Source organism: Synchiropus splendidus, chromosome 7 (assembly GCF_027744825.2).
Source record: "Synchiropus splendidus isolate RoL2022-P1 chromosome 7, RoL_Sspl_1.0, whole genome shotgun sequence".
Lineage (NCBI taxonomy): Eukaryota > Metazoa > Chordata > Actinopteri > Syngnathiformes > Callionymidae > Synchiropus > Synchiropus splendidus.
Window position 1 is genome coordinate 21079325 of NC_071340.1, and position 25853 is coordinate 21105177.

At 41.6% G+C, this 25853-nt stretch overlaps 1 protein-coding gene across 1 annotated transcript in view; it reads left to right on the plus strand.

The window, feature by feature from the left end:
- LOC128761961 (transmembrane protein 132D) overlaps nt 1-25805 on the plus strand; it is a 44665-nt gene extending 18860 nt beyond the window's left edge. The window contains exons 3-9 of the mRNA XM_053869619.1: nt 7806-7943; nt 13274-13466; nt 17192-17335; nt 19389-19594; nt 19780-20044; nt 21709-21900; nt 23047-25805. Of these exons, the coding sequence (XP_053725594.1) occupies nt 7806-7943; nt 13274-13466; nt 17192-17335; nt 19389-19594; nt 19780-20044; nt 21709-21900; nt 23047-24348 (2440 nt within the window). The 3' untranslated portion in view covers nt 24349-25805. The remainder of the gene's footprint in view (nt 1-7805; nt 7944-13273; nt 13467-17191; nt 17336-19388; nt 19595-19779; nt 20045-21708; nt 21901-23046) is intronic.
- The last annotated feature ends 48 nt before the right edge of the window (nt 25806-25853 follow it).

Here is a 25853-nt window from a genome sequence, read left to right on the forward strand (position 1 = left end):
GAACTCAGGCGACAGCACAACACGTCCAACCGTGTAACGTTGCACAGCCTGCCATCGTGAAACCCATTCTTCATTATCTATACTTTGACATTATGAAAGACGGTTTCTTTTTTCTGCCACTCATATTTATATTAGTGCAGCCGTGGAGTCACATTGTTTCGAATAAGGCTGAGACTTTAACCAGTAAACTTGGCTTAAGTTAGAGACAGAAATAAGTACAGCAGACTACGTGGACTATTAGACGCACCTACTAAATAAAGAAGGAAACTAGATCTTGTTCATACATAAGCGACACCGGTCTATTAGACGCGGGTGCAGTGGTGCTGTCTGCACCGTAGAATGGTCAGTTGTGCACCTGGCTTAAAAATGCATGAGGATCACTTCTAAACCAGTTTTGAAAACTGGGTCCAGCATGGAGAGTGACTCATGAAACTGACTCAATAATGATCTGAACTTGAATCATGAACTCCACACATTCAACACATTAAAGCTCCCGTGTGTCCGAAGTTCCGACACCACAGCTGGTCTCAGCTGCTGCTTCTCGTCTCCGCTCCTCCAGGAGATCTTTGGTCTCAGATATTACATTTAATTGTGATTTATTCATCGTAGAACCGCTAAAAAGTGTTTTTAAAATTTTACATTTTTTTATTGGGTCCTGTTCTAGTTTAAAAAGATTATTTTTGTCTATTAATTAATTTTTGTTTTCTTAAAATCACATCAAATATTCCTATTTTCTTGTCATAGGCTTGATCTCTTTTCTCAATAATATTTTTTTTCTCCCCCCAAAAGGAAAAGAGATGCTTTACCAGGACAACAGGAGATGCAGCCCAAACCACAAGCAAATGCAGTTTGTATTTCACGGTGGTTGAGGAGAGTAAATTGTTTCCATATACACTGACAGATTCTGTTAACCACCCGATGCACCTTGAATCTTCGAAACAAATCTATGAAGGGAGTTGATGGACGCTGGTGTACATCCTGGCGAACAGGTTTGCATGTGTTTTATTGGTCTGTGCGTGAGAGTAAAAGGTGAAACAATAGTGGGATTGAGATGGATGGCAGGTGCAGCACCTGAGAGCTGCTTTTCTCACACACTGTCAGCTTCACTCTCCGCAGCCATCTGTCTCCTCAGCCTCTGCACCTCCACCCTCCTCTGCTTCACCAAAGCTCTGGACACTGGCTTCTACTTTCAACCACTCCAGCCCCTCCAATCACTGGAAGGAGGTTTGGTGGGTTTTTTTTTTTGCTCCAGTGGGACTGAAATGGGAAAACAGAGCTTCTTGTAACTGTCACTTTTTATTACTTAAACCTCGCTCCTCTCCTCTCAATTCACCGAGGTGTTTCATCAAGGAGCGCCATGTTACTTAGAAGCCAATTAACAGGCGCACTGGGTTTGAAGCCTCGCTGAAACCGTCGGCTTGGATTCCGGTTATTATTCATGTATTCCAAAGTGAGACGCTCGGAAGAACGCATTTCTCTCGTGGGTAATTTGGTGGCTTTTGTTTTATTTAATGGCAGTGTGGTTGAATAATGGCGCTGAAGCTGCGCATCACCGAGGTCACTGGTTTGGATCCAGTTTGAGGCAACTCTGGCTTCCGCTCTGTCCAGAACAATACACAGGTTTATCGATGACTCTCATATTTAGTGACTGTAGTGAGTGACTGTAGGATGATGAATCTGCAACCTGTCCAGGGTAAAACCTCTGTCCCCAGTGAAGGTCTTAAGGTGAGAACAACTCTTTAAACCCCATTCATCTTTCAAGGCATTCATTAAAGTCATCTCATGAAAAACACAGTCACAGCCTACATCCTTCCATCCTCAGTGTTCTGCGAGAGCACCACAGATGCTCCCTACTTTGGTCATTTACTGTAAGTCTTTTGATGCAGAGTTGTTTACTTGTTGCTTTAAGAGCACAAATATAGAACCCTTCTGTAGTTAATATTCAGTATTTACAGGAAAATAAAAGGGGGGAAGTGATGGTGAGTGAAGGAAACATTTTTGGAACTTGTTTTTTACTTGAAATTACTTTTATTTTATTTAGGAAAAGACTGAAAATAATTGCTGCTGTATATATGTTCTTAAAAATTGACACAGCCGAAGAAGCACAAGAATATGACATATGTGGTCGAATGAAGAAGTGCACTGGCAATATGCACCTCCAAAAACATGGGGAAAAATGAACGTGCTTTTACTGTACTTTGGAATAAGTGAAAAAAAATCTGCCTAAAGAATATGATAATTTATGATACATTGTCTAAAAACAAGTCCCTGCATCTTGCTGAAACGTCTCTTGTAAAGTATATTTATCTTAAATCAAGTGGGATTTGACTCAAATTGAGACTAAACTTAAGTTTTTGAGTTTTTGCCGTGTTGTCACTACAGACAACACTGTATTACTATATATTATACATCAGAAAACTCCGGCACTAGTTGTCATTCATCAAAATTAACATTCACAATGTCATCTATAAAGCTTAATAAATGCATTATAATGTCATATGAATGTACTAATAATGCATTGCAGATGAGACTTATACTGGATATAAAGTCTAACAAAAGATTTTCAAAACTTCTGCTTGCTGGCGACATCCCACTGAATGCATGGTTCATGGTCATCAGTAGAGTCGAGTCAACTAGGGCATTGTTGGCACCTTCCAGGACTGAGCTGAACCGATTCATCCAAAAGTTACGTGGCTGTTCCGTCTCGACAAAACTGTATTTCTCCCTTTCTTGAGATATTTTTGTTTATGTAACGCATGACGTCAGTGGAATGCTCACGCCGTCCTTCATTATAGGGTCCACTGCCTCTGTGATAGGCTCATCCTTCATCTCTGTGTCTCATATTTCAGTTAAATGTCATGTTGTCACATCAAAATGGCTGCTTATGGTGACTCACAATGTTGACCAGCTGACAAAATGAATGTGAAGTAATGTGTTGCAGAAGACAAAAAAAAAACAAAAACAAAAAAACGGGTGAATCGTTCGTGGGTTTAAAGTGTTCCTGATAAGTGACAATGGTCACTCTGGTTTCATCCCCCCTGATACAGATAAATAAGCTTAAACCAGCTGGCAGCTGTTGACACACTTTCTGTGACTCCGCTCTGTCAGTGCAATTTTGTGAAATGTGATAGCGAATATCTCCAGCAGAGACCTTTTTCTCTCAGGATACACCCCACTTTGATGTCTTACTCTTCATTTCCAACAACGCAGAGCCTGTTCTTGGTTCGTTCTGTCTGTCATTTACCCCGAATTAGGTCACATCATTTTACAGTTAATAAACCACAGATCTGTTTTTGTTCTTTGCTATAGCCACATCTTTTGTTTTCTCCTGCGGTGCTTCACGCTCACATGCCGATTCATTCTTGCTTTTTCAACCACAATCCTTTTCACGCTTCCCACTTTGTAGTTACCAACTTCCTGATGCAGCAAAACAGAAGGCAGAGGGAGTTTAGCTCAGGTCGCTGATGTTTTCACCGCTAAACTGTTTTCATGTAAATATGCAGTTGATGTGGCATGAGATTAAAATGCTCCTTGCCGGTGAAACGTTGCTCGGCTGCCTTTGAATTGCCACCTGTGAGTCAGTAGCTTGTTTGAACGTGAAGCTGCGGCCGCGAGGGTCAGTCCACGGCCTGTAGTGATTCAGCCGGGATTAGTCGGCGCGGAAGAGCGTCTTTACAGATCGCGTGTTTTTGCACTCGCCCACGGTGGTGAAGCTCATGACAGAGATTTTCTCAAATGTTTCAAAATACGAGATTTCTCAGCCGTGATTACGGCTGTGCAAACTTGATTCCTAGCTTTGTAACCTTTTGATTCGCCACACTTTCATTATGACGGAAAGCCCCGGCTCCTTCAAAGCCAAAGCCAAGGATGTGCTCCGCGTCTGATTGTGGTCGGAGATTGCAACCTCTCTGAGATTCATAATGCGATCAGCACTTTATCGTAAGATTTGAAGATAAAGCACGTAGCTTTCTTTTCCGATGGAAACCAAGTATCAGAAGCTTCTCCGCTAAGCCACTTTTTCGATCAGTGTAGAAGCTGAGCAAATGGTTTTGGGACTTTTGTTTTACCTCAATCCAAAGCTGCAAAACTGGTGTGGACAAAGTCTGGCCCCGGGGCCATTTGCAGCCCTCGATCATGATGAAAAACAATATGCAGCACTCAGCCTTTCTTCAAATGTAATATCATCTGTTTGTGGACAGTTTTAATATTAGGTTCCAAGCAAAGCTCAAGTCGCTAAGAAGCGTTGGCTGCAGCTGCCTTTCATCAGGGAGCGGCAATGACATTTCCTTAGGGGCCACATTCTTTCCTGGGACTAACGTGAGGAGCCGTCAAGCCAGAAGACCGAAAGACAGAAGAAAAAAAATATTAAATGAAACTGTGAAGCATGAAAAAAATATATTTTTATATATTAAATACATTTTTTATATATATAGTTATGATTCTCAATGTATATATTATATTATATTTTGAAGGCACTTTGTCATAAGGTATTTTCTTGGATACATCTTATTTATTTATTCATCTTGAGAGACAAAAAAAATAAAATAGATCACTCATCAAAAGAATCAAATTCAGAAAGAAAAAAGATATGAACAATTGAAATATTTATTGTACTTATTGTGCTTGGATCTGGCGAGGGCCACATGAAAACAGGCAGGGGGCCACATGTGGTCCCTGGGCCACGCTTTGCCCACCTCCGCTATACTGTCTTCATTGTACATGGAAGGAAAATATGAACTGAAAAGGGGCGACCAAATAAAAACAGGACCATAATCAATTGCTTATTATTCTTTATTCTTCTTATTCTTCCTTTGAAAGTTGAGTCACTATTGGTGTTGGTTTGTTTTATAAGTACTTGCAATTGAACTGAACCATACAGAGAACACGCCCATCCACCAACAAAGTGGAAAATGGAGAATGACGTTGCTTAAAGCACATCAGTGCTTGACACTGTTCACGTGATGAATAGCTCAACGCACTATTGAAAAAAACAACCAAAAAAAACTTAAAAATAAAAAATAAAATAAATAAAAAATAAACAACACAAGTTGTACTGTTTGTATATCTCTTATCATCAGTATGCTGTAAATTTATTAGGTCAGCAGAATAAAACATTTGTAGTAGAATTATGAAGTCAACACCTGTCAAAGTCATAGTTTTGGACATAAAAGCAATGTACATGAATATAAAGTAGTTTTATATTGTGAACCGTAGAGAAAAATTCTATAGTACTGTAATAAAATGAAACTACACAATTTGTGTTCCTCCACCGTGGTGAGGATCGGGTCTGTCCTCGAGCATCATAACTATATCATCTTGTCAAAATAAAAGATGGGAACCTCCCTACCTTCCTGTTTTAAACAAAGAGTTAACTGTGGGTATTGAATACATTTCGAAGAGCAGCATGTAGGAACATGTCCCCTTCAGAAAGAACCATTTAAAGACATAAAAAGTGTTTGTGTGTTTTTAATATTTGTGTTTCAGAGAATGTGGACAGGTCGGCCCCCCACTTATTCCTCCCCTCCCCCTAATCCGGCTTAGTGTGTGCAAAGTTGGGGGCCCACTGCCAGAAGCACTGCAGTTTTTAAAAAGGCGACATACGCTGCAGCTTTAGTTTTTCTTCTCATCATGAGTGCATACTGTAAAGGTCGCGAATGAACTCCATAGTACTTTTAAAGCTTCCTACGTGGTTGCTGAGTTAGAGTTGTACAGTTGTTGTGAGTATTTAATGCAGGGCGAAAACTGTTCAAGTGATTTTGGCAGAAACAGAGGGAAATAATGAAACATGGTGGTAAAAATAAAGGCAGACAAAATCATGATTATATCAAGGTGCGATGATATCATCGATGAGTCGGGGTCTGGTGCCTCTTTTGTTGTGAGAACAAATGAGTACAATGGAGCAACAAATAAAATGAACATTTCCATGTATCGACAATTAAACACGGGAGGTAAACATACATTTGGTGGCAGTTAAGTCGATACTCACGAACAGAAACCACATGCAACATTTTCCCATAAACAAAGACAACATATTCCAGCAGGAGTCTGTGGGTCTTCAGTCTGTCTCTGACCGAGGGCGTCGCACTTTCCAGCCACTCGAGCTGGTGCGGCAGCTTCAGGTGGGAAGTGGACAAATGTATGAAGATGGCCAGCTCTGTCCCGCGGTGGTCGCTTGACAGGGTGGAGGTGGCGGAGGATGGGATGCTGATGGCTATTTCTCCTGCCCCCTTCATGAGGCTGGAAAGACTTATCTGTCCTTTCCTTATGTAAAACATGCATGATCATTATATACTGCAAAAGAGACACTCCAACTCTTAATATCTATTGATGTGGGCCACTTTCATATTGGGTTTCTCAGGAAAGTAAATGCATCCGGTGTGGGGCCACATTCTTCCCTGTGACTAACATGAGGGGCCTTCATGCAAAAAGAGAGATGGACAGAAGAGATTAGCAATATAAATAATAAATAATGGAAGAGCAGGGTAAAACGTGGGAAGAAGATTTCTTTATTTTTTCTTTATTACGGGGTGTTTTCTTGAATACATTTTTATTTATTTTGAGGGACAAAAAATACTGGCTCATTAAAAGAATCCAATACGGAAATAAAATGAAGAGATATATATATATATATATATATATATATATATATATATATATATATATATATATATATATATATATATATATATATATATATATATATATATATATATATATATAGATCATCCGCTGATTCATGTTGTATTTTTTTTCAATGAAGTTTATCAGAGACAATCCTATTAAAGTTGAGTCAATATTGGTGTTGGTTTGTGTGGTAATTTGTTAAATACATACGAGCAATTGAACCGAGTCGTGCTGAGCAACACGGCCGTCCGCGGGTGAAGTGGAAAAATAAGTGACTGGGCAGACATTTCAGAAAACACATGAGTGCTTGATGCTTGCTCTTCACATGTTCAGCACTATATAAAAAATGTCTACATGAGCTCGAAAAGCTCTTGTCTGATCAATAACTTAGCTCGACCCTGCAACAGTCAGTATCACACCGGCAGTGAAGTGGCTCTTGCAGGAATGCGTGCTTGGTATCTGTCAGTGAGACAAGATGAGACACATGTGCAGCTCATTTCAGGATGGCGTTGCTTATCGCCAATCTCAATTATTCTTGATCTAATAAGAGTTTTGATCTGATGGTTGTGACGTAACGTTAATCTGAATCAATGGAATCTTGGCAACCAAACGGGAATCTTTTTAGCGATACCTGAAATCCTTCAACAGTCTTCGGAGTCCTTCACTGAGAGTCATGACAGGATAAAAGCAATAATCATGATTTAAAATATCGTGTTGTTTTTGTTGAGGAGGTTCATAATGAGTGTTATTATTCCTCTCAGGATCCTGTATTCATAAAAGACTCTCAAGATGTGGAATTCGACCGGATGAATTTGTGTGCCGGGATGAAACAATGGAGACAAACAAAATGCTTGACATTCAAAAGGAGTAACCAAGTGGTGAAACTGACGTTTTCAGAGCACATGGCATATGTGGAAAACAGCCCAAAGCGGCAACAGATATGGAGCGTGGGGGTCATGGGTCCGAAATCCAGTGAGATAACAAGCTTGGTCCTTAAGGCAACGTTCTTGGTGTCGAGCCTTTGTGAGTTCCTCTGGTGAAAAAACATCACGTGTAATCTAATACAACATGCAAATGACTGCAGAAGATAGGACGCTACTTTATCTTCGCTAAAAAGAACGTAAAAAAAAAAAAACAAAAAAAAACAGGAGCTTTTTCTCACAAATTTTGTCTCCTTTCAGATCAACGATCACCAAAGGAGTGGTCTTCAGAACAGCGACGCCCAGTAACTCAGCTCTGTGGGATATAACGCTGGACAAAGGTGCAGATGGCTCCATCGCTGTGACCTGTCAGAGGAAAGGTCCCATACCTGGAAAAAGGCAAGTCTGTTTGCCCCCTTTGCTTGAGGAAATGATGTCATCCTCTCCATCACCAAGTGCCGTCCGATCTTAAGTGGCTGTGCTGAATTGAGCAGTTTCAAACACTTGGATCTGGATTGAGTTTGAGGTGATGTCCTCGTCCATGAGTGATACTCCCCGAGGGCACCTTGACATCACGTCTGCTCTTCAGCCTCTGGAAGTGAAGAGGCGCTGCCTTTTCATTTTTACAGACTCTGCTGTGTGCTCCACTCACGGTGCCAGTCATACCTCTGTGGTTTGTGGTAAATGGACTTAAACTTATGACCTCAGCTGCCTGGAGGAATCTGATTGTGAAGCTATTATCGATGCTCGTGCACCTGCGGGTGGCTCCACCTGCATCCAAGAAGTGCTTAACTTGTTCCTAGACCTCATTAAACAGGGCCATACCCCAACAAGCAGCTTAACTCAGATTTCCTTTGCCAGGTCACGCAAGTGCGGCTTTGTTTTGTGACGCTGCTGCACAAAATGCTTGTTCGATGCCAAGTCACAGAGATGGAGCCACAGTCGTGAAAAACCGTGACGGCATTTAAAGAAGCCCAGCTGCAAATATGACACCGGAAGTAGTAACTACTTCACACCTGTAACTTCAATCTGAGCAGCATTTGAGGTCTTGTTTCTGTTAAGGTTTTGGAGTGAATAGAGTTTGATAACCATCAAACCTTAAATGAATTTACTGAATAGTCTCTGAAGAATCATGAAGGTATCATGAAACAGTATTGCTGAAACAGTGTCCTAATTTTCAGAGGGCATTTAGAAAAGATGTGAACTTTCATTGAATGAGTTGTTCAAGTCCAAACATTTTTCAAGTAACATCCGACTTACGACCTGCTCGACTTACGCCCACCTGTACTTACGACCACGGCCTTTCACCTTTCACCTTCACCTTTCACCTTCACCGATCCCCGTCGTAAGTCAGATGTTACTTGTACAGCAGACACTGCCATCTGGTGCCCTCTGAAAATCAGGACACTGTTTCATGAAACATCGTGAACCCTCCGATACTGTGTCTTGAAACCTCACCTACCCATCACTACTATAAGGTGAGACAGAAAGTGAGTGACATGACTATACCAAAGCACACAGCACCACATACTGGAGATTCATCGTGTCCGGGGACGCTGTAAATGATGATGGAGGCAGCGGGACTGAAAAAAAGAAAAAAAAAAAAAAGAAATATTGGCAGATGCCGTGGAAGCAGCAGAACATAATACAAGATAATACAATGCAAATAGCAGTGGAAGCTGCACTAGTGTTGATGGTTACGCAGTAAACAACAATGATGATGCCCAGCCATCAGCCATGTTGCTTGAGAGATGAGGAAGAGCGTCACCAGTGGATCAGACAAATGAGTGAATTTACTCCCAGAACAAACTTTGGATCATACTAAAACCATGTTCAAGCATCAACCTTTTGAAATAGTGGAATTTTTTATTGAAAAAACGGACTTGAAAAAAGCGGCATCTTCATACATTTGTCCAGTTCCCACCAGCCGCAGCAGCTCAAGCGGCTGGAAAGTGTGACGTGCTCGGTCAGACTCAGAACTCACCTAAAGGGTTAACAGCAACATCTCGTAAAAACCAACTCTTGTCCACTGCGCAATAAAACAATGGCCTGAAAGGCATAAAAGATTTATTTTATTGAGCGATTAGCGAGCTACAACATAGGAGACATAATTTATATAAATATTCTCAGAGCGCCATTGAATTTTGTGTTAGTAGTCATGACCTCAGAATCATCTTTGACCTTCACCATCAGGGGTTGCCTCAGCAACTCACACCGATGTTCTTCATTCCCTCCTTTACTGGCACTTTATTTATGAACCTCATTTGTAGTTTAACCTGCACCTTCTTCATCCAACATGTTCAAAGCATCTGGCCTCTTGAACGTCGCCTCCTGCTTAACATTCTAAACTCTTCCAGGAATGAATGAATTTGAGGTTTGCTTAAAGTAAAATGTATTTACTGGATAAAACTGGACTAATCTTTTAAGAAGTCCCTGGAGTTCAAAAATGGCAAAGATTCTTTAGTATTACATGGTAAAGCTTAAGATTCCAGCATGCCAGTTTTCCAAAAATAAAAGAGATCTATTGAGATTTAATTTCAAACAGTGGGATTAATTCTGTCTCGAGAGAAACTGGAAAAATCCAATGCAAAATTAAAGCCCTAATCTGTGCGCAAATTGCTTCCATTGCTGGAAAAGAGCAATTTGGGGATATCCAACTTTTAAAGGATGAACACAGGATAAAAAAGTGGATAAAGATAAGCATGTTATAGTTTTATAAAAAAGGACGACGGCATAAGGTCTGCCAAAAAAAAACAAAAGTTCTTCGACGACTGCAGCGGCGTCTGCTCTGACTTTCAACAGCCGGCTGTAACCGGCCGCCGCACTATTTTGTATTGTTTTGACCTCATTAAAATGTTTTCCCCGTCCTGCATGGATTATGGCATTGTTTACCACGTCCTTTTTATGGGTGAACATATTTTTCCAGTCGATCGTGTGAGCTAATCCCTTCTAAAATGTCATGGATGTGACGGAACCCCTGCAGAGACTGTCGATTCTCACACCACATCTGGGCCTGGACTTTCAGCCTGACTTTAATGGGAACTAAAAGTATTTGGCGTATCTGTACATTAAAGCTTTTTATCCTCCACACGGGCCCTTTATTAAACCACAAGCTCGCAGTAAACAAGCCGGTGTTTTCCGCAAAGCTTCGCAAGAATGGTCCCAACAGCGGTATATATCTGTGTTAATGCATACTTAGGAGGATCTAAACATACTTCCGTGGACATCTTGTTTTGATTCTCGATTTAATCTCAGGACCAATATGTTCAGATTATTCAATTACACAAAGTGTCTGTGTTGATCTGATGGATCCTTGAATTTGTGCGCAGCATGTTTTGAAACTTAATGGAGGATTAGTAAAATACGATTCTGGCAGTAGTCACGGATGTCACCTCTTAAAGCCAGTTTTCCTGCTGAAATGCCTCCTGACACGGCTATTTATAACATGAACACACACACACACTAAAAGGTCTGATAATGTCTGGGTGGGTATTGTGTTTTCCCGCACCAATATATCTCTTCCATAGGTCTATAGTTTGCCAAGAAATAAAACACAGGATACTAACTTGGGCCATGAGAGAAAATTGAATCCACTGCGAGGACACTTTGTCCTCGCTGGCATCACTGAGAGGCCATTAGAAGTTGCACAGGCTTATAGTCTGCTCTGTATGCAGCAAGCCGCCGTCCTCGGACCACCTTTTATTCTTCGCACATTTCACACAACCAGCAACTCACCACCGGGGACACAGCAGCAGAACCTTGCTCTGTTCCTCTGCAGTTCGGTGAGCACAAAATGCCAAGATGAAATTTAGAGGCATTTTTAATGCTGCGAATGAGAGTAGCCCATATGCAGAAATGGGTTCACATCAATACAGGTTTTTTATTTTTTTTTTCGAAACCAGAACAGTTTAAAGCTTGACACAGTTGATGAAAGTGCAGAGCGCGCCTGGTTTAATCAACACACTTTCACTCACATGTGATTATCTCGGCAGGTACGCACACTAACATGCGGAGAGGACATTTCTGACACAAACAGGAAAACTATTGTCACAATTTTTGGAGGCTGCAAGGGTAGACGTTCTCCAACTCTGTTGCAGCCATGCTTGTGAAAGAGAAAAATTTAAAAAAGTAGTCCCAAAATGTCATCGGGGAATAGAAATGTGCCAGCTACTAGTTCCAGTACAGTTACATGGGCACTTTTTCCACAGTCTGAATGAATGCATTCTGATCAGAGGTGAAATCTGGCCGGTTTATATGATGCAAAAATGTATGATTCAGGTGTTCTTGCTCCTGCATAAGCTTTTAATCTAAACCACCCACTCTGACGTGCGAAGTTACATGAAGCTGGGCGTAAATAGAAGCATAGAAGAAAAGACTCTTCCACCACACAACTGGTTCGATGCATTTGTAAACAATCCGCTGTCTGTAACCTAGCAACACGCACCAGCAGATTAAATTATTACACCTATTTGGAATTTATAAAATCTGTATTTTTTTCTGCATTATGTTGAAATTGTTGAGGCGTTGAGAGTGTTTTGGGTGGTGGAGCTTCGCAGTCGCAGAGACAGAATGTATCCTAGCGATGACATTCTGATGTCGCGATCTGGTTTTTCGAAACTGTTTACTTCAAATGAAGACTTCGACCACACGCGAAACATTAATGTCAGCAAGACACGTATATATGAAGCAGGTCAAACTCCTGGTCTGCTTCCTGGTCTGAGGAGGGATGCGTTGTGATTGGCTGACATGTGTCATTTTATAGCAAAAAGATTTTTGTCCTTTCGGAATGCGTCTTAGCTACTTCCAGGTCTGACTACGACATATATATATATATATATATATATATATATATATATATATATATATATATATGTCAGTCACGATGCGTTTGTTTTGATGTTGGGCAAAAATATCGTCCTCCGATATAGAAGCTTCATGTGAGGTAGAACCTGCCGCTGGATCCTTCAATAGATGTTCCATGAAAAAGTTTCAATAAGTCTGACCGCGATTGCCAGATGTGACGTCACTGTTAGGACACATTTTGTCCCTGATATGGATGTCTAGGGCGTGTTCAGAATTAATGAACTGCTCATGGCACGTGGGGTTAAGACGCACGCAGTGACACAAAAATCAGCTCAGACAGAGAGAGAATCCAATCCACCCCTCTCAAGCCGAACAATTCGACCGCACGGAATGAGCTCAGTCAGACCATTTCATTCCGAAATACGTGTTTACAAAAGGCATTTTCATTTAGATCAGACATTAATTCTGGTCAGAGTGCTCTATGTAAATGCAACAATTGTTCATGTGTCTGGATTACTGTGTCATTTTGGGGAAAAAACCTAACTAAAAAAACACAAGAACCCAACAGTCTTCAACGATGAGGTTTCATGAAACAGTTTCCCGAGCTTCAGAGGCCACCAGATGGCACTGTCTGCTGTAAAATGAACACTGTTTCATCCACTCAGCAATACTGTTTCATGATACCTCATCTACCCATCACTACCTAACATTGCCAACCTGCTGATTCCTTATTCAATAACTGTAAAAAATTCCAAATCCCTTTCCCTTCAATGATGGAGTATCAGTTTCTGGAAAAACAACTAACTGATCTTTTGGGAGTAGACAAGTTATTTTTAGTAACTACATAGAAGTCTACTTTTTTAACTTAAGAAAGTGGGTTATTACATAAGATCCAGAGAGTAACAAGGTCTTTGCCTCCATTCCAGACTGGACAGCAGCCTGATCGATGTGCTTCAGATGGATTTCGAGGTGGAGGAGCTGAGCAGTCCTCTGGACAGTCAGGTGATCGTATGGCGTCTGGAGCTCCCATCCGGATCCAAAACTATATCCAAGACCGAAGGAGCCATGAGGATCTACACCACACAGAGGGACTTTGTGGGCCTTGCTCCACTCATCATGGTGAGCTGCAGATCACCCAGCGAATCTTGATGTGTGTGTTGAAAATACAAAACGTAGAAAGGAACAAGTTAGTGAGGGGTAACTATAGTAGTAAAACAATAACCTGCCTTGTTGTCAGCGTCACTCATGAAAGCAGACGCTTCATCCTGTGGTGCATCAGAGCGTGAACACATGATGTGTAATGTGCATCGCTTTAATTGTGCCTGTCTGGTTTGCTGGTCATGCGTTGGACGCTTGAGTAAGTGGGGTTTATATAAAGCAACATGACCTGGTTGCCGTCCCATCTAGCGGAAGTCAATCAGTTGCGCTTCTGGCGTGCGGCGCTGTGGTCGTCAGGTGTTCCTTTCGCTTCTGTTTAATTCATCAGGCGGTGCTATAATTAATCCTCGAGATCCAACACGAGACTTTACGGCGCTTTAAACGCTGTTACGATTGGAGTTACGACTGGGTGAAACACGTGCCGCCTGTCTTGGTGACATGAGCGCGGCTCCTTTCTAATACTTGATGTAGCATAACTCTAATATTCAGGGAATTTGACGTCCACGGATTAACACCTGACCCCAGGCTGACGGCCAAACTAGGAGATTTGACCGCGGACTTCTGAGAGCGTCACACATTGTGGATGAACGGCATCCTCTCGACACTGAGTTTTCCACTTTAAAAAGAAAAAAAAATGTGCGGATAATATCAGATTGATTTCCGCCCCATTTAGATCAGTTTAAAGCAGTTGACTCCGTCCAGAGTTTCACTTTCTACTCTCACACACGCACACGGATACATCCATATATATATATATACATGCGAACACACACGACTTAATGATTTACACTTCATTACGCTGTGTTTTAACACGGCACACAGAGGGCATATGAACATCCATCTGCTTCAATTTCAAGCTTTGTGAATCCATGGATGCCCACATATGCAGAGATAGAGATGTGGTGTGACTGCAACCGCACTCTGTGTGAATAATACATAACTAGATGATACATACTCTCCTCAGCTAATCAAAGTCCTCCAAGAAACCACTGGAAGCAAAAGGAACCTGATGAAAATTCTCAGTCAGAATTTCTGAGCGATGCTTCGGGAAGAAATACTGACTTGTTGAACGTTAAAATAAGGCCAATGAAGCGGGGATGAATGTGTGCAGGGGCCTATACAAAGTATAATAGACAAGAGTGACTGTTGAAACGGAGGATTCAGTGGCTGTTGAGGTACAGTAATGTGCTTGTTAACTGGAAATATTGGATAAATTGAATTAGCCACTTCATTGTTTAGCAAAAAAAAGGTTCCATAAACCAGACTTTATCACATGGTTTATCTCATGCCAGCGTGTTGAAACGTCCCAACAAAAAAATGAGAAAATCCCATAACAATTTGTCGTGCCCTCTATCGTGTCGTTCATTGAACAAAAGGATGATGTGATTCCAGGAAAGGAGGATTTCCAGCGCACTACAGAGAAATACTGTGGTGCCGCGCACGTGTTCCACAGACGGATTAGAATCCATTCTGACACTTGTTCTGATCTAAATCAGCGCCATTTACCACAGATGGACACTTTTTTCATGCCGGGCTTCCTTTTTTCTTTTCATTTCTTTTGTGAATTACTGGTTCCCCTTTAATTCGAGGGCTATTTTCCGCATGCTTTGGCCAACCTTTGCTTGGAACTATCAATGAACTATCTGAACAGAATGAGGGGGTCTTACTAGAGAGTAGAGTACGGCAGTTTGAAATTTACGTTGTGTGCAGCTCACTCAAACGGCATGTACAATCTCATACTGGAGTCAGCACCATGGACAGCGAGAAGCACTAAAAAACAAATAAGAAAGCTCCTGCTGCTGTTGGATTATATTCACTCCAGAATCTTTTGTAGTACAATTCAACAGGGCTTGATTCAGAACAGCTGCCCCAGACTGTGCAGAACTATTTGTGGTGTGGAGTCATCCTGATCGGACAACAACTAAACTTCAGGCAACCAGCCATTCTCAGTTATTTCTCTGAGAAAACGCCTTTAGGACAAAAACAGAGTTTATTTAAAAATAAATCAACCAATAAATAACTAGAAAGAAGAAATACTGGGTTTTCATTCTGTGTATACAAAAAAATTGTTTCCACATACTACTATAAAAGTCTCATAAGTGGGGTAAACGTCGCCGCCATCTTGTGATGTCACTCAGAGCACCAGTGCACTGTGTGCTAAGAAGCAGAGAGGCAACGGTAGTAGGAATGAATAATGAGGGTTTTCGCAACGGTTTTTGAGGAGGAACAGCAGGCTCATGGAAACGAAGGACTTTTTTTAAACTATCGTTGTGTAACGCCTTAGACTACTGTGAGAGGATGAAGTGTCTGAACGGATCAGTGATGGACAGACAATAACGGCAACCCTGAACAGTAGTGATGGCTAGCTGAGGTATCGTGAAACAGTATTGGAGAGTTGTTAAAACAGTGTCCTGTTTCAGTGGCCACAAGATGGTGCTCTAGGTTTAGAACTTTTTACAGCAGACAGTGCCATCTGGTGGTCTCTGAAAATCAGGACACTGTTTCATGAACTCTTAAATACTGTGTCATGAAACCTCATCTACGCATCACTGCTGAGCAATACAGTAATGTAAAGCTCTCTTAAGCAGGGTCTGCAGTACACAACAATAATGTGCTTGGGTTAAAAGAGGGACTTAGTTGGTCTTTTGCCGGCGAGTATTGACACCTCCTCACCGCTGTTTTGATAGCTTCTCTGCCCTGTTTTGACAGTGTTAGAGTAGTTGCTTGCTGTTTGTTTATGTTTGAAAACCGTGGGCATTTGCAGTTGGTTTTAAAACCCGTATGAGGCAAACTTTCAGCGCAAAAGATTTTTTTTTTTTCATGCATTCCAGTGGTGCGCCGACAGGCTAGGCCTCCAGTGATGTCACAAAGGCTTGTTTCCGGTTCTCACTTGCAAGACTGCTCTGAATTAGATTCACTTGGAACTAGATTTACCCAAATGCAGGTGCTATTTTGCTCCCTTAACTACAGGTTAACATGCTTTAGTAAGCACTAACAATAAGTTTGTCTGACATTTGCGGCCAAAATTATAGAACATCCAAAATCCAAGGGGCATAAACATTTAGTTGACATTATTTTGGCTTCTCGGATATTTGGGCTATTTTTTTGCACTTCCAGAGAGAAGATCTCTGTTTTTTTTTTGTTTTTTTTTTTTACAATCGGTATATTGGTGAAGACTGAAGATCAAAATTCTAAATTATTATCTTCTGTAATTTTAAATAATTGTCGCATAATGTTCACTGTGATGTATTGAGTTTCTAAACCTAGCGTGACAAATTTTCTTGAACACAATAATTGCTTTGAATTTTAAGTGTTAAATCTACTTAACTAAAGACCAGGAAAAACAGCTAAACATTGATTTTGTTTTCCACTGTTAACTTGCATATTTTTGTGATAATGTGATCTAAAATGGCGTAGAAAGTGATGTGTTTAAGTCAGCCATAACAGCAAATGCTGCTCCTTAATTTTCAAAAACAAGAACCATTTGGTTGACATTTTGATAATGTTGCGTGGAAATCATAGTGCCTGGAGTGGGATGTGGAATAATGACCTGCATGTCACAGAGTCATCATGATCAGCCCTGCCTGCCTCCTGATGAGTCAGTAGAGCCTGGTCAGATATTCTGCTCATCATCAACTGTCTTCAAAGCAATGATTTCCCCCATTAAACACGCTGCTTCTTCACAGGACACGGACATATTGAACACAGCCGTTCTGACAGGGAAGAAGGTGGTGATGCCCGTGAGGACGGTGGCCGTGGAAGAGGACGGAGTGGTGACGGACGTCTCCGACTACACGGACTGCAACTCCAGTGATGAAGATGTTCTCAAGGTGGGACCTTTGAAAAACAGTATAAATAAAATTGGTTTAGTAAGGTTTGTCTCCCTCCAGAGCTGGCAGTGAGTGTGAAAGGCCAATTGGATTCTCCATGGTTTAATGAGGGGAAAAAAAAGGATGCAAAAATGTTTGGGATAAAATGATTTTATCCACCAATATATATATAGCCACCAGGGGGCGCAGCCCAGCATCAATAATTTATGACCGCAACAAGCAGCAAAACCAACGTGGCAATTGTGGAAGAAGTATTTATAATGTATCTCTTGCCCAAAAAAGGAAAATGGAGGCAGCGTTGTAGGAGGTGGTAACTGAAATGTCTTCTTCATGTCTCATTAAAGCTTTGTATCGGGTAGTAACAGTAACTCTGCCCCCTGATGGTTTCCTGTGGTACGTGCGGAAATACGCACGAAATGAAGGCAGAGCACGGACAGAAGGATCTGACTCTATCTGGACACGTATGTAACGTTGAGCATAAATGGGTCTGTAGATGAGAGGGAATGAACACTAGTACTAACTTGTAATAGTCAAGAAACACGAAACACGGTTGCTGAATGTGAACACAACATGAGATTACACAGTGTAGCGCACATCTGCAACTTCAAAGGGCTTCAACGCAGTTGCGTACCAACCCACCAAGTACACACAGTTGAACCAATCAGTTGTTGAAGCAAGCAGCGCTAGACTGCCGATCAGTTGATCACACTTGGGCCCTCTCAGGACCAAGACCCCTGGGATAATGCACAGTATGGAAAGCTTGTCTCAAACAGCAGTTTTCACATGATGTCCACCTAAGCTTCCCTTCCATCCCACTAACCTGGACACAACTGAGCAGTAAAATCGGCTTTGTGTGCAGATGAAATTGAAAGTCGAGCTCGTGGCCCCCAAGGGTCAAAGGCTGCGAATACATTTAGTCACGAGAAAAGTGGAACTGTAATAAAGACTGAGGATGAGTGGAGGGATTGGGTCGCACACTAATCTCAGGTCGGTAAACGGTGTAAACATCCGAGCCTTGAATAATAAATTGTTGTCAAAGGTTACACACGACATGAGACTTAGCTTCATAGCTTGACAGTGGCCTACAGTGCATCCGATGCAGGGAAGTAAATCTATCATCTCAGCCACAGACAAACACAGGTTCAATTTGAAGCAAAAAGAAAGCATGTCTAAACAAAAGTGGCATATTATACAACATCATATTACATAACAGGGAACATCAGTACCAACCACTTCTTGCTCTTTGCTAAAAGCGCAGTTGTGCAGGGACATACATCTGCTCTTGGGGTGTTGAAAGCCGAGCCTGGTTATTTGAACAGCAGTGCGGGGATGGCGCACGGCCACGTGGTCACCGGGAAGGTCTGGTCTGGACCGTTTGGTCTGTAGTGTGGGCACACAATTGTCTCAAAAATAGCGGCGAGACAAGCCATTCACCCAAACGGGAGGAATCCATTTGCGATTTGTATTCCTCCACAGGCCATCGATCAATGTCACATTATTTTTCCGCCCATCCCATACGAGCCTCCTGCGGCTGGTGACAGAATTTCAATGCAACGTTAATTATCTAATTTGTTCAAAGACGCGGCCGTTGAGAAGTGAAAAAAAAAAAACCTCTGGATTCAAGTCTCAAAAATGTCTTTGGTATTTTGCCGCACCTGTCCAAAGTTTGCCAAGGTCACTTTTGCAAGTACAGAGTAATGAATGGGCTTTGCAGTGAGGGACTGCTGTTCAGCACTGCGCCGCATCATATTTACATTTACATAAAATTGCAATGCTGCCTCCTCCTAAAGCGTCCGACCGATGATCATTACGGTATTTTATTACGACTCACTGACATTATCTTTGTATCTATGGCAACACAGGCAGCGGAAAACTTCTGCAGACCCATTTGTTGTTGTTGGAATTGCCCATTTGTTAGGATCATGACTTTAATGAGAATATTTGATCATTTATTGTTACCGCTGTAATGAGAAAGGTCTTCTTCACTGTCAGCTGAACTCTTCGCACAGTTTGTTGGCAGAAGTGATATGAACTGTTTGTTTATTTCTGGCAGGTGTCCGACAGGTGCGACTACGTTTTCCTGAACGGGAAGGAGACGAAGGGCAAAGTGAAGATGATGGTGAACTTCACGTACAGCCACCTCAGTGCCCAGATGGAGGTGAACGTGTGGATGCCCCGACTGCCTCTACAGATCGAGGTCTCAGACACAGAGCTGAGCCAAATCAAAAGCTGGAGGGTCCCAATACTGACATCTAAAAGGTATTAGTCCACAGTAGCCATAAAACCTTGACTTTCGTGAGTCTTATCTCGAGGCTTTAGGGAGCTGAATACGTTGCATAAAATAATGGGAAACTCCACGTTTAATCCATTCAAGCCCAGAAATGGGGTCAAGCTGTTGAGTGGGACAGGTGTGACCTGCTTACGTTTGACGTGTCACGACTCAGGTCTGGCTGGAAGAGCGAGGAGGATGACAAGAAGGGGAAGGGCTGCATGCTGCAGTTCCAGCACGCTACGGTGCGCGTGTTAACCCACTTCGTGGCCGAGCAAGAGGACCCTCGGGACCCCAAGGCCTACTTCTTGGGTGCGGACTGGCAGGTGGACGTCACAAGACTGGTCAGATACTTCATGAAGGTGGAAGACGCTCGTGTCGCCAGGCTACAGGCTGGAAGAGTTCTGGCAGGACGAGATGTTGGAGCCACCTCGATACAGGTGATGAGTCATAACTATAGCAACAGCAATATAATGACTTTCTCATGCTCCATTGCTGCTATGCATCAAGTATAAACAGATGCTTGTGTTGGAATAAAATTACATTACTTAAAAAAATACTTAGCCAATTCCCACTGCAATGTTATATGTTTTCAAATTTTATTTTATTTTATTTTTATTAGTTTTGGGGTGAAAAAAATCGAATTAATTTCAGGTTTTATAATGAAAGCATCATGATTATTGCATGATTATTATGATTATCATGATTATTAAAATAGATAAAAATAAATACCTAAATTATTATTAGTAGTACTATTATTATCAGTACTACTACTACTACTACCACTACTACAACTACTACTACTACTAATAATAATAATCATCATCATCATAATGATAATAATATAATAAATAGTCTTTGCTACTGCACTGAACATTAAAATAGATAAAAATAAATACATAAAATTATTATTATTTCTATTATTATCAGTACTATTACTACTACTACTACTGCTATGACTACTACTACTACTAATAATAATAATAAATAGTCTATGCTACTGCACTGAACATTAAAATAGATAAAAATAAATACATAAAATTATTATTATTTCTATTATTATCACTACTATTACTACTACTACTAATAATAATAATCATAATCATAATCATAATCATAATATAATAATAATAATAAATCGTCTTTGCTACTGCACTGAACATTAAAATAGATAAAAATAAATACATAAAATTATTATTATTTCTATTATTATCAGTACTATTACTACTACTACTACTGCTACTACTACTACTACTACTAATAATAATAATAATAATAATAATAAATAGTCTTTGTTACTTTGTTTAATAATGTTTCTCCTCCTCTAATATTTAACTTTTATGCCCCACATTGATTCATTTGTTTATATATGCCCATGTATTTAAAAAAATATATATTCATATAAATTCATCCATCTTTCCTTAGTTCCAAATATATATATTTCCTTATATATCATATGTCCTCATTTCCACTTACATCTGTTCTTTCAATTTTCCCTTTAATGTCGCTTCTCTGTGGAGGATCAGGCCACAGGGAGCGATTTTGTCGCCCTCTGAAATAGTCACTATCTTTTTTTTCCCTCTTTATTTTATGAAAAGGCGTTGTGACCTTTTAACAATCACATAATGCCCTTCATCAAATTTGATTAAAGATTAAAATGTACACGTAATGTTTCACACAGACCGTTGTGAAACATTCCCCATACGAAACAGCTGTCAAACCGTCTGTAGAGTCTCTGACAGCTCTGATCTCATGTTCCCTTCCCGTTTTAGCAAAAGGTCGATGGTCTGACTTTATTATCAAATGACAAAGAACAGGCAAGAAGACACTAAAACTGAAAGGACACAGAGGTTGTTGTAAGAACAAGTTCGGGCTAAAAATGGCTAACCGCGTTTCACTGACAGCCCTGCTCGACCTACATGATTCAGAGCGACAGATAAGTCACCTCCAAAGCCTTGAACTTTGCAGTATGTGGGGGCACCATCCATCTCATCACACGTTCCATCCTCGCCGCTTCTTCTTAGATTTGTCTGTACGTCTTCATGGCTGTTCTAAATCTGATGTAACGTTTCATTAAAAAGCAAACTGACATGTTCTTTCCCAGGTTTTCTCGCCACTTTCCGACACAGTCTTGGCCAAGACAACCATAAAAGTCACGGATGACAAGGTGACCATTACAGAGATGGGGGTCCAGCTTGTTACTGGCCTCTCCATGAATCTGCAGCTCAGCCCAGGGAGCAACAGAGCCATTCTGGCAACCACAACCACGCTGGAGACTTTACGAGCTCCGAAGCAGGTGCGACACTTCTTCATAAAGTAAACACATATGTTAACTTCGGTGACGAATGTAAGCAGCACTTAGGGAACATTTCATTAGCTGCAAAGTCTCTGTGTGTGTTTTCAATGATCGAGCACACAAAACAAAAATAAACAACAAAAAAATAAATATTAGTTCCTTGTTAGAGTTGTGAAAAAATTGATATTTTCCCCCAAAATGAATATTATTTTTTTATTATTCTTTCATTTGTGACTTTGTAATTCATTTCTTGGTATAAAGAAGTTGAGCCAAGCTCAAATGCTTCTACTAAAGGCAACTCAAAAAGAGTTGAACATATCATGTATTATTAGTACTTCTCTGAGGTTGTAGACCCTGGATTGGCACCATCAATGCTACGTCGAAGGTTGTACTGGATACATTACTTGGTGACTTAATCCATCTTCAGCAGCGTTTACGACTGTTGAATCTGAGGTCTCTCATTATACAGCCCCAAAATATTTCTGACAGAAGGTGTTCTTGCACCTTGTTTTACGCATATACTGCAGTTGCCTTCATAACCCAACTTTCATCAAGAAACCCTTTTTTCTGTGCATAATTCAACTTTTGATCATAAAAAAAAAAATACTAAGGAAATTAAAAGCCAATAAGTAATACAGACAAATCAGACCATAGCAGAATCACATCAAATAAGAACTGCAAAAATCGAATTGGCGCTAGGGCTTCAACGAACGATCACTTTGTTGAAATGTCGCCGACTATTAGTCAGCTAGTCAGTATACGACGTGCACAGGTTGAGGAGCACGGACACATGATAGCAGTGTTGGAAATGGAATATAAATAAGAATGCATGTAAATTGCACAAACAAAACACTTGTACAGTGTTAAATTTAGAAATGTGGAGTAAAAGGTATGTGTCCTTTGATGTATCTGTGGTGAAATGTTTCCGACGTTTTGGGTCACGACGGTTACGTAGCTTCAGTTGTGTCATGACTTGTCGACGAATGAACAAATAGCCTAATTTAATCGTCGACTACGTTGACTCGTCCCAGGATGAAATCAATCATATCGCAGTAGCCTTGCTCCATAAAAAATATGAACACGTAATATTTTGCTACAACGGTGTAACTGACAAAGCTGAAATGGTTTTCTGTTTATCACCTCCAGGAAGCGCTGGTCAGTGCTTGGGTCCAGTTCAGTGACGGCAGCCAGACGCCTCTTGACATTTATGATTCAGCCTGCTACCGCGTGACCGTGACGTCTCTGGACGAGGGAGTGGTGTCGGTGCAGAGAGCGCCGCTAGCTGTGGTGGCGGAAGGCGAGGGGGAGGGCGATCTCGTCAGAGTGGAAATGTCCATCTGCGAGGTTTGCCAGAAGTCCAAGCGCAAAAGCACGGTGGCGGTGGGGAATGGCAGCCTGAGGGTCAAGTTCAACGGCCGGCGCGGCGAGAGCGACACCAGAAGTACTGAGAGCATGGCCGAAGTCAGCAAGGACAACAGCAGCGACTACGGAAATGACGGGGAGGAGATTGAGATTCAGCAGAAGCAGAGGAAGCCACCTCAGGACCCTCCGCCGCCCAGCGCCACCTTGGACAGAGAGGAGAGCGCCATGCAGAAAATCACCACCACATCCAAATCCACTGAACGCACTTATATAACCAGTGGAAGCCTTGGAGGGGTGGGGAAGATAAGTAGTCCAACCAGTGAGGGGAACATCCGCATGATGAGCAGTCCAAGTGACAGCAGCAAAACGTACCCCTCTGACAACATGGTGGAGGGAGAAGCTAGCTTCACTAGCACGGTGAAGCCCCCCGGTAACCTGGTCAATGCAAACAATTTCCCCACGAAGGTTGTAAATCCTGGACAGAAGACCCCTGAAGTAGAGATTGAAGGGGGGGAGATGTCGGCCAACAGGCCCCTGACAGACTTGGAGATCGGAATGTACGCTCTTTTAGGGGTTTTTTGCTTGGCTATTCTGGTTTTCCTGGTCAACTGCATTTCATATGTTGTTAAATTCAGGCAGAAGAAACCCTCTCAAGGTCAGGAGCCCACAGGGCACAGACATGACTGGGTGTGGCTGGGCACAGACGCTGAGCTGGTGATGAGTGTCCCCGGTAGCCCTGTGCAGCAAGACTCCCGCACCACCACCACCGTCATCGACATCGGGCCGGAGAAAACCGCCTCTTTGTCCAGGAGGCCCAGTTGCCTGGCCTCGGTGACGGACTCACCCGTGACCTGCGCGAGTTCTCAGAGAAGCAAAACGATGTTCACCGACTCCCTTCACTCGCCCACCAGCAAGAGAAAGAGAGTCCACTTCACGACATTCTCCTCCATGGATCGCCAGCACTCGCCGCAGTTCTCTCAGCGGGAGAACGGTCACGGCATCCACTGGGTTGGAAAGCAGGACAGTTGTGAGGAGGAACCTCAAGTGCCCATCATAGAACCAGACCACCTGCAACACAGAACCTGATCAGACCTCACATTAGAGACTATGTGGCTTGGACCACCTCAATGCCTTTGTAAGCTAAAAAAAAAAAAAGAACAACAAAACAAGTCAATAAAGACCACGGAGAGTTAACACCACACTCCCTGTCACATTTCATACCTGTCAAGGCCTTCGCGTGTACATATGCTGTATATTCCTGTGAATATTGGAGGAAAACTGTGCTTGTTTCGGACCCACTGTTTCATTTCACTTGCACTTGCTCCTATTGAAAAACACTTCAAGAGATTACAAGACCATGTAGTAGTGAAGTCTTTGGAGGCAAAAAAAAAAAAAAGACGGATATGTGTTAAACCAAATTGTAGCCATGACTATATCTTGTTTGATTATGACTATTAAGGAGTGTTTCTTTGTAATATGACTGGTATTTTTTTCATTAAACATCTAATCTATAATCACCATGCCCTTTTATTTCACCTCACATGGTAGTATAAAAACATAAATACTGTAGTTTGGGTATCATCCAGCTGCTTACATGAGACATTTTTGGTGGCGACTATGAGTTGATAAGTAAATGCTGGATATTGACATACTCAAACATGTTGAATATTACCCTCTACCGCATGAGTTCTGAGGTGTTTTTTTTTTTTTTTTTTGGGACCCTTTAATATATAAATTCTGGTTTTACAGGAATACAATTTGGCCCCTGAAATGAAAGACACAGCACCTTCAACTCAGTTATTTACAGGTCCAACATGAGGCACGGCTACATGCAGTAGCAGGCTATACATTCACACCAGTCTCAATGCACACAGAAGCTGTGTCAAAGATACACGACAGTGCGAGAAATATTGACTTAATGAGGGAGCTTTTCAATAAATCAATTCAGTCCGGTTTTGTATCGTGTCAGATCTGTATTATATCAGAGTCTAATCCCGGATCCAAATCCATAAACACAGGATTAAGTGGCGGGGCTTCTCTCACCAAAGTTAATATCAACACTCTACTCGCCGCACCACAACATTGGTGCAGTAAAATTTAAATCCAGACAAACTCTGTTACATGTGACAACTAGTAGCAGGGGGATTGAACACGTCCAGGCTGTGCTGTTCTGGGTGACGGCACTGTCTGCGCTGAACCATTCACACAAAAGCCGAGCCACTGAAGTCCTCTTGTAACCTCTTTTTATTCTCACTTCCGCTGTGATCACCAACCTCACTTTATAACTGAAATAATTAAATCCAGGATCAAGCTGCTTGAATGAGCTTTGAAGGAAAACGTTTCAAAGTTCACGCATCTGTCAGACTCACTCACACAAGGGCAGGAGTCGCAGGTTTTGATCTCAGCTTGGGAGATTTGCTGGCTTGACCGGGGCATCGTGGTTGGAGAGTGGCGGCTGTAACAGTGTGACTGTGTTGTGTCAAGGAGCACGTTTGTTTGTAGTGATGGAATTTCAGCTCCTAAATCGATTGTTTTTATTTGTCACAAATATAATGTCTGGCGTGTGAGTGTGTACGATGAGAACACAGAAA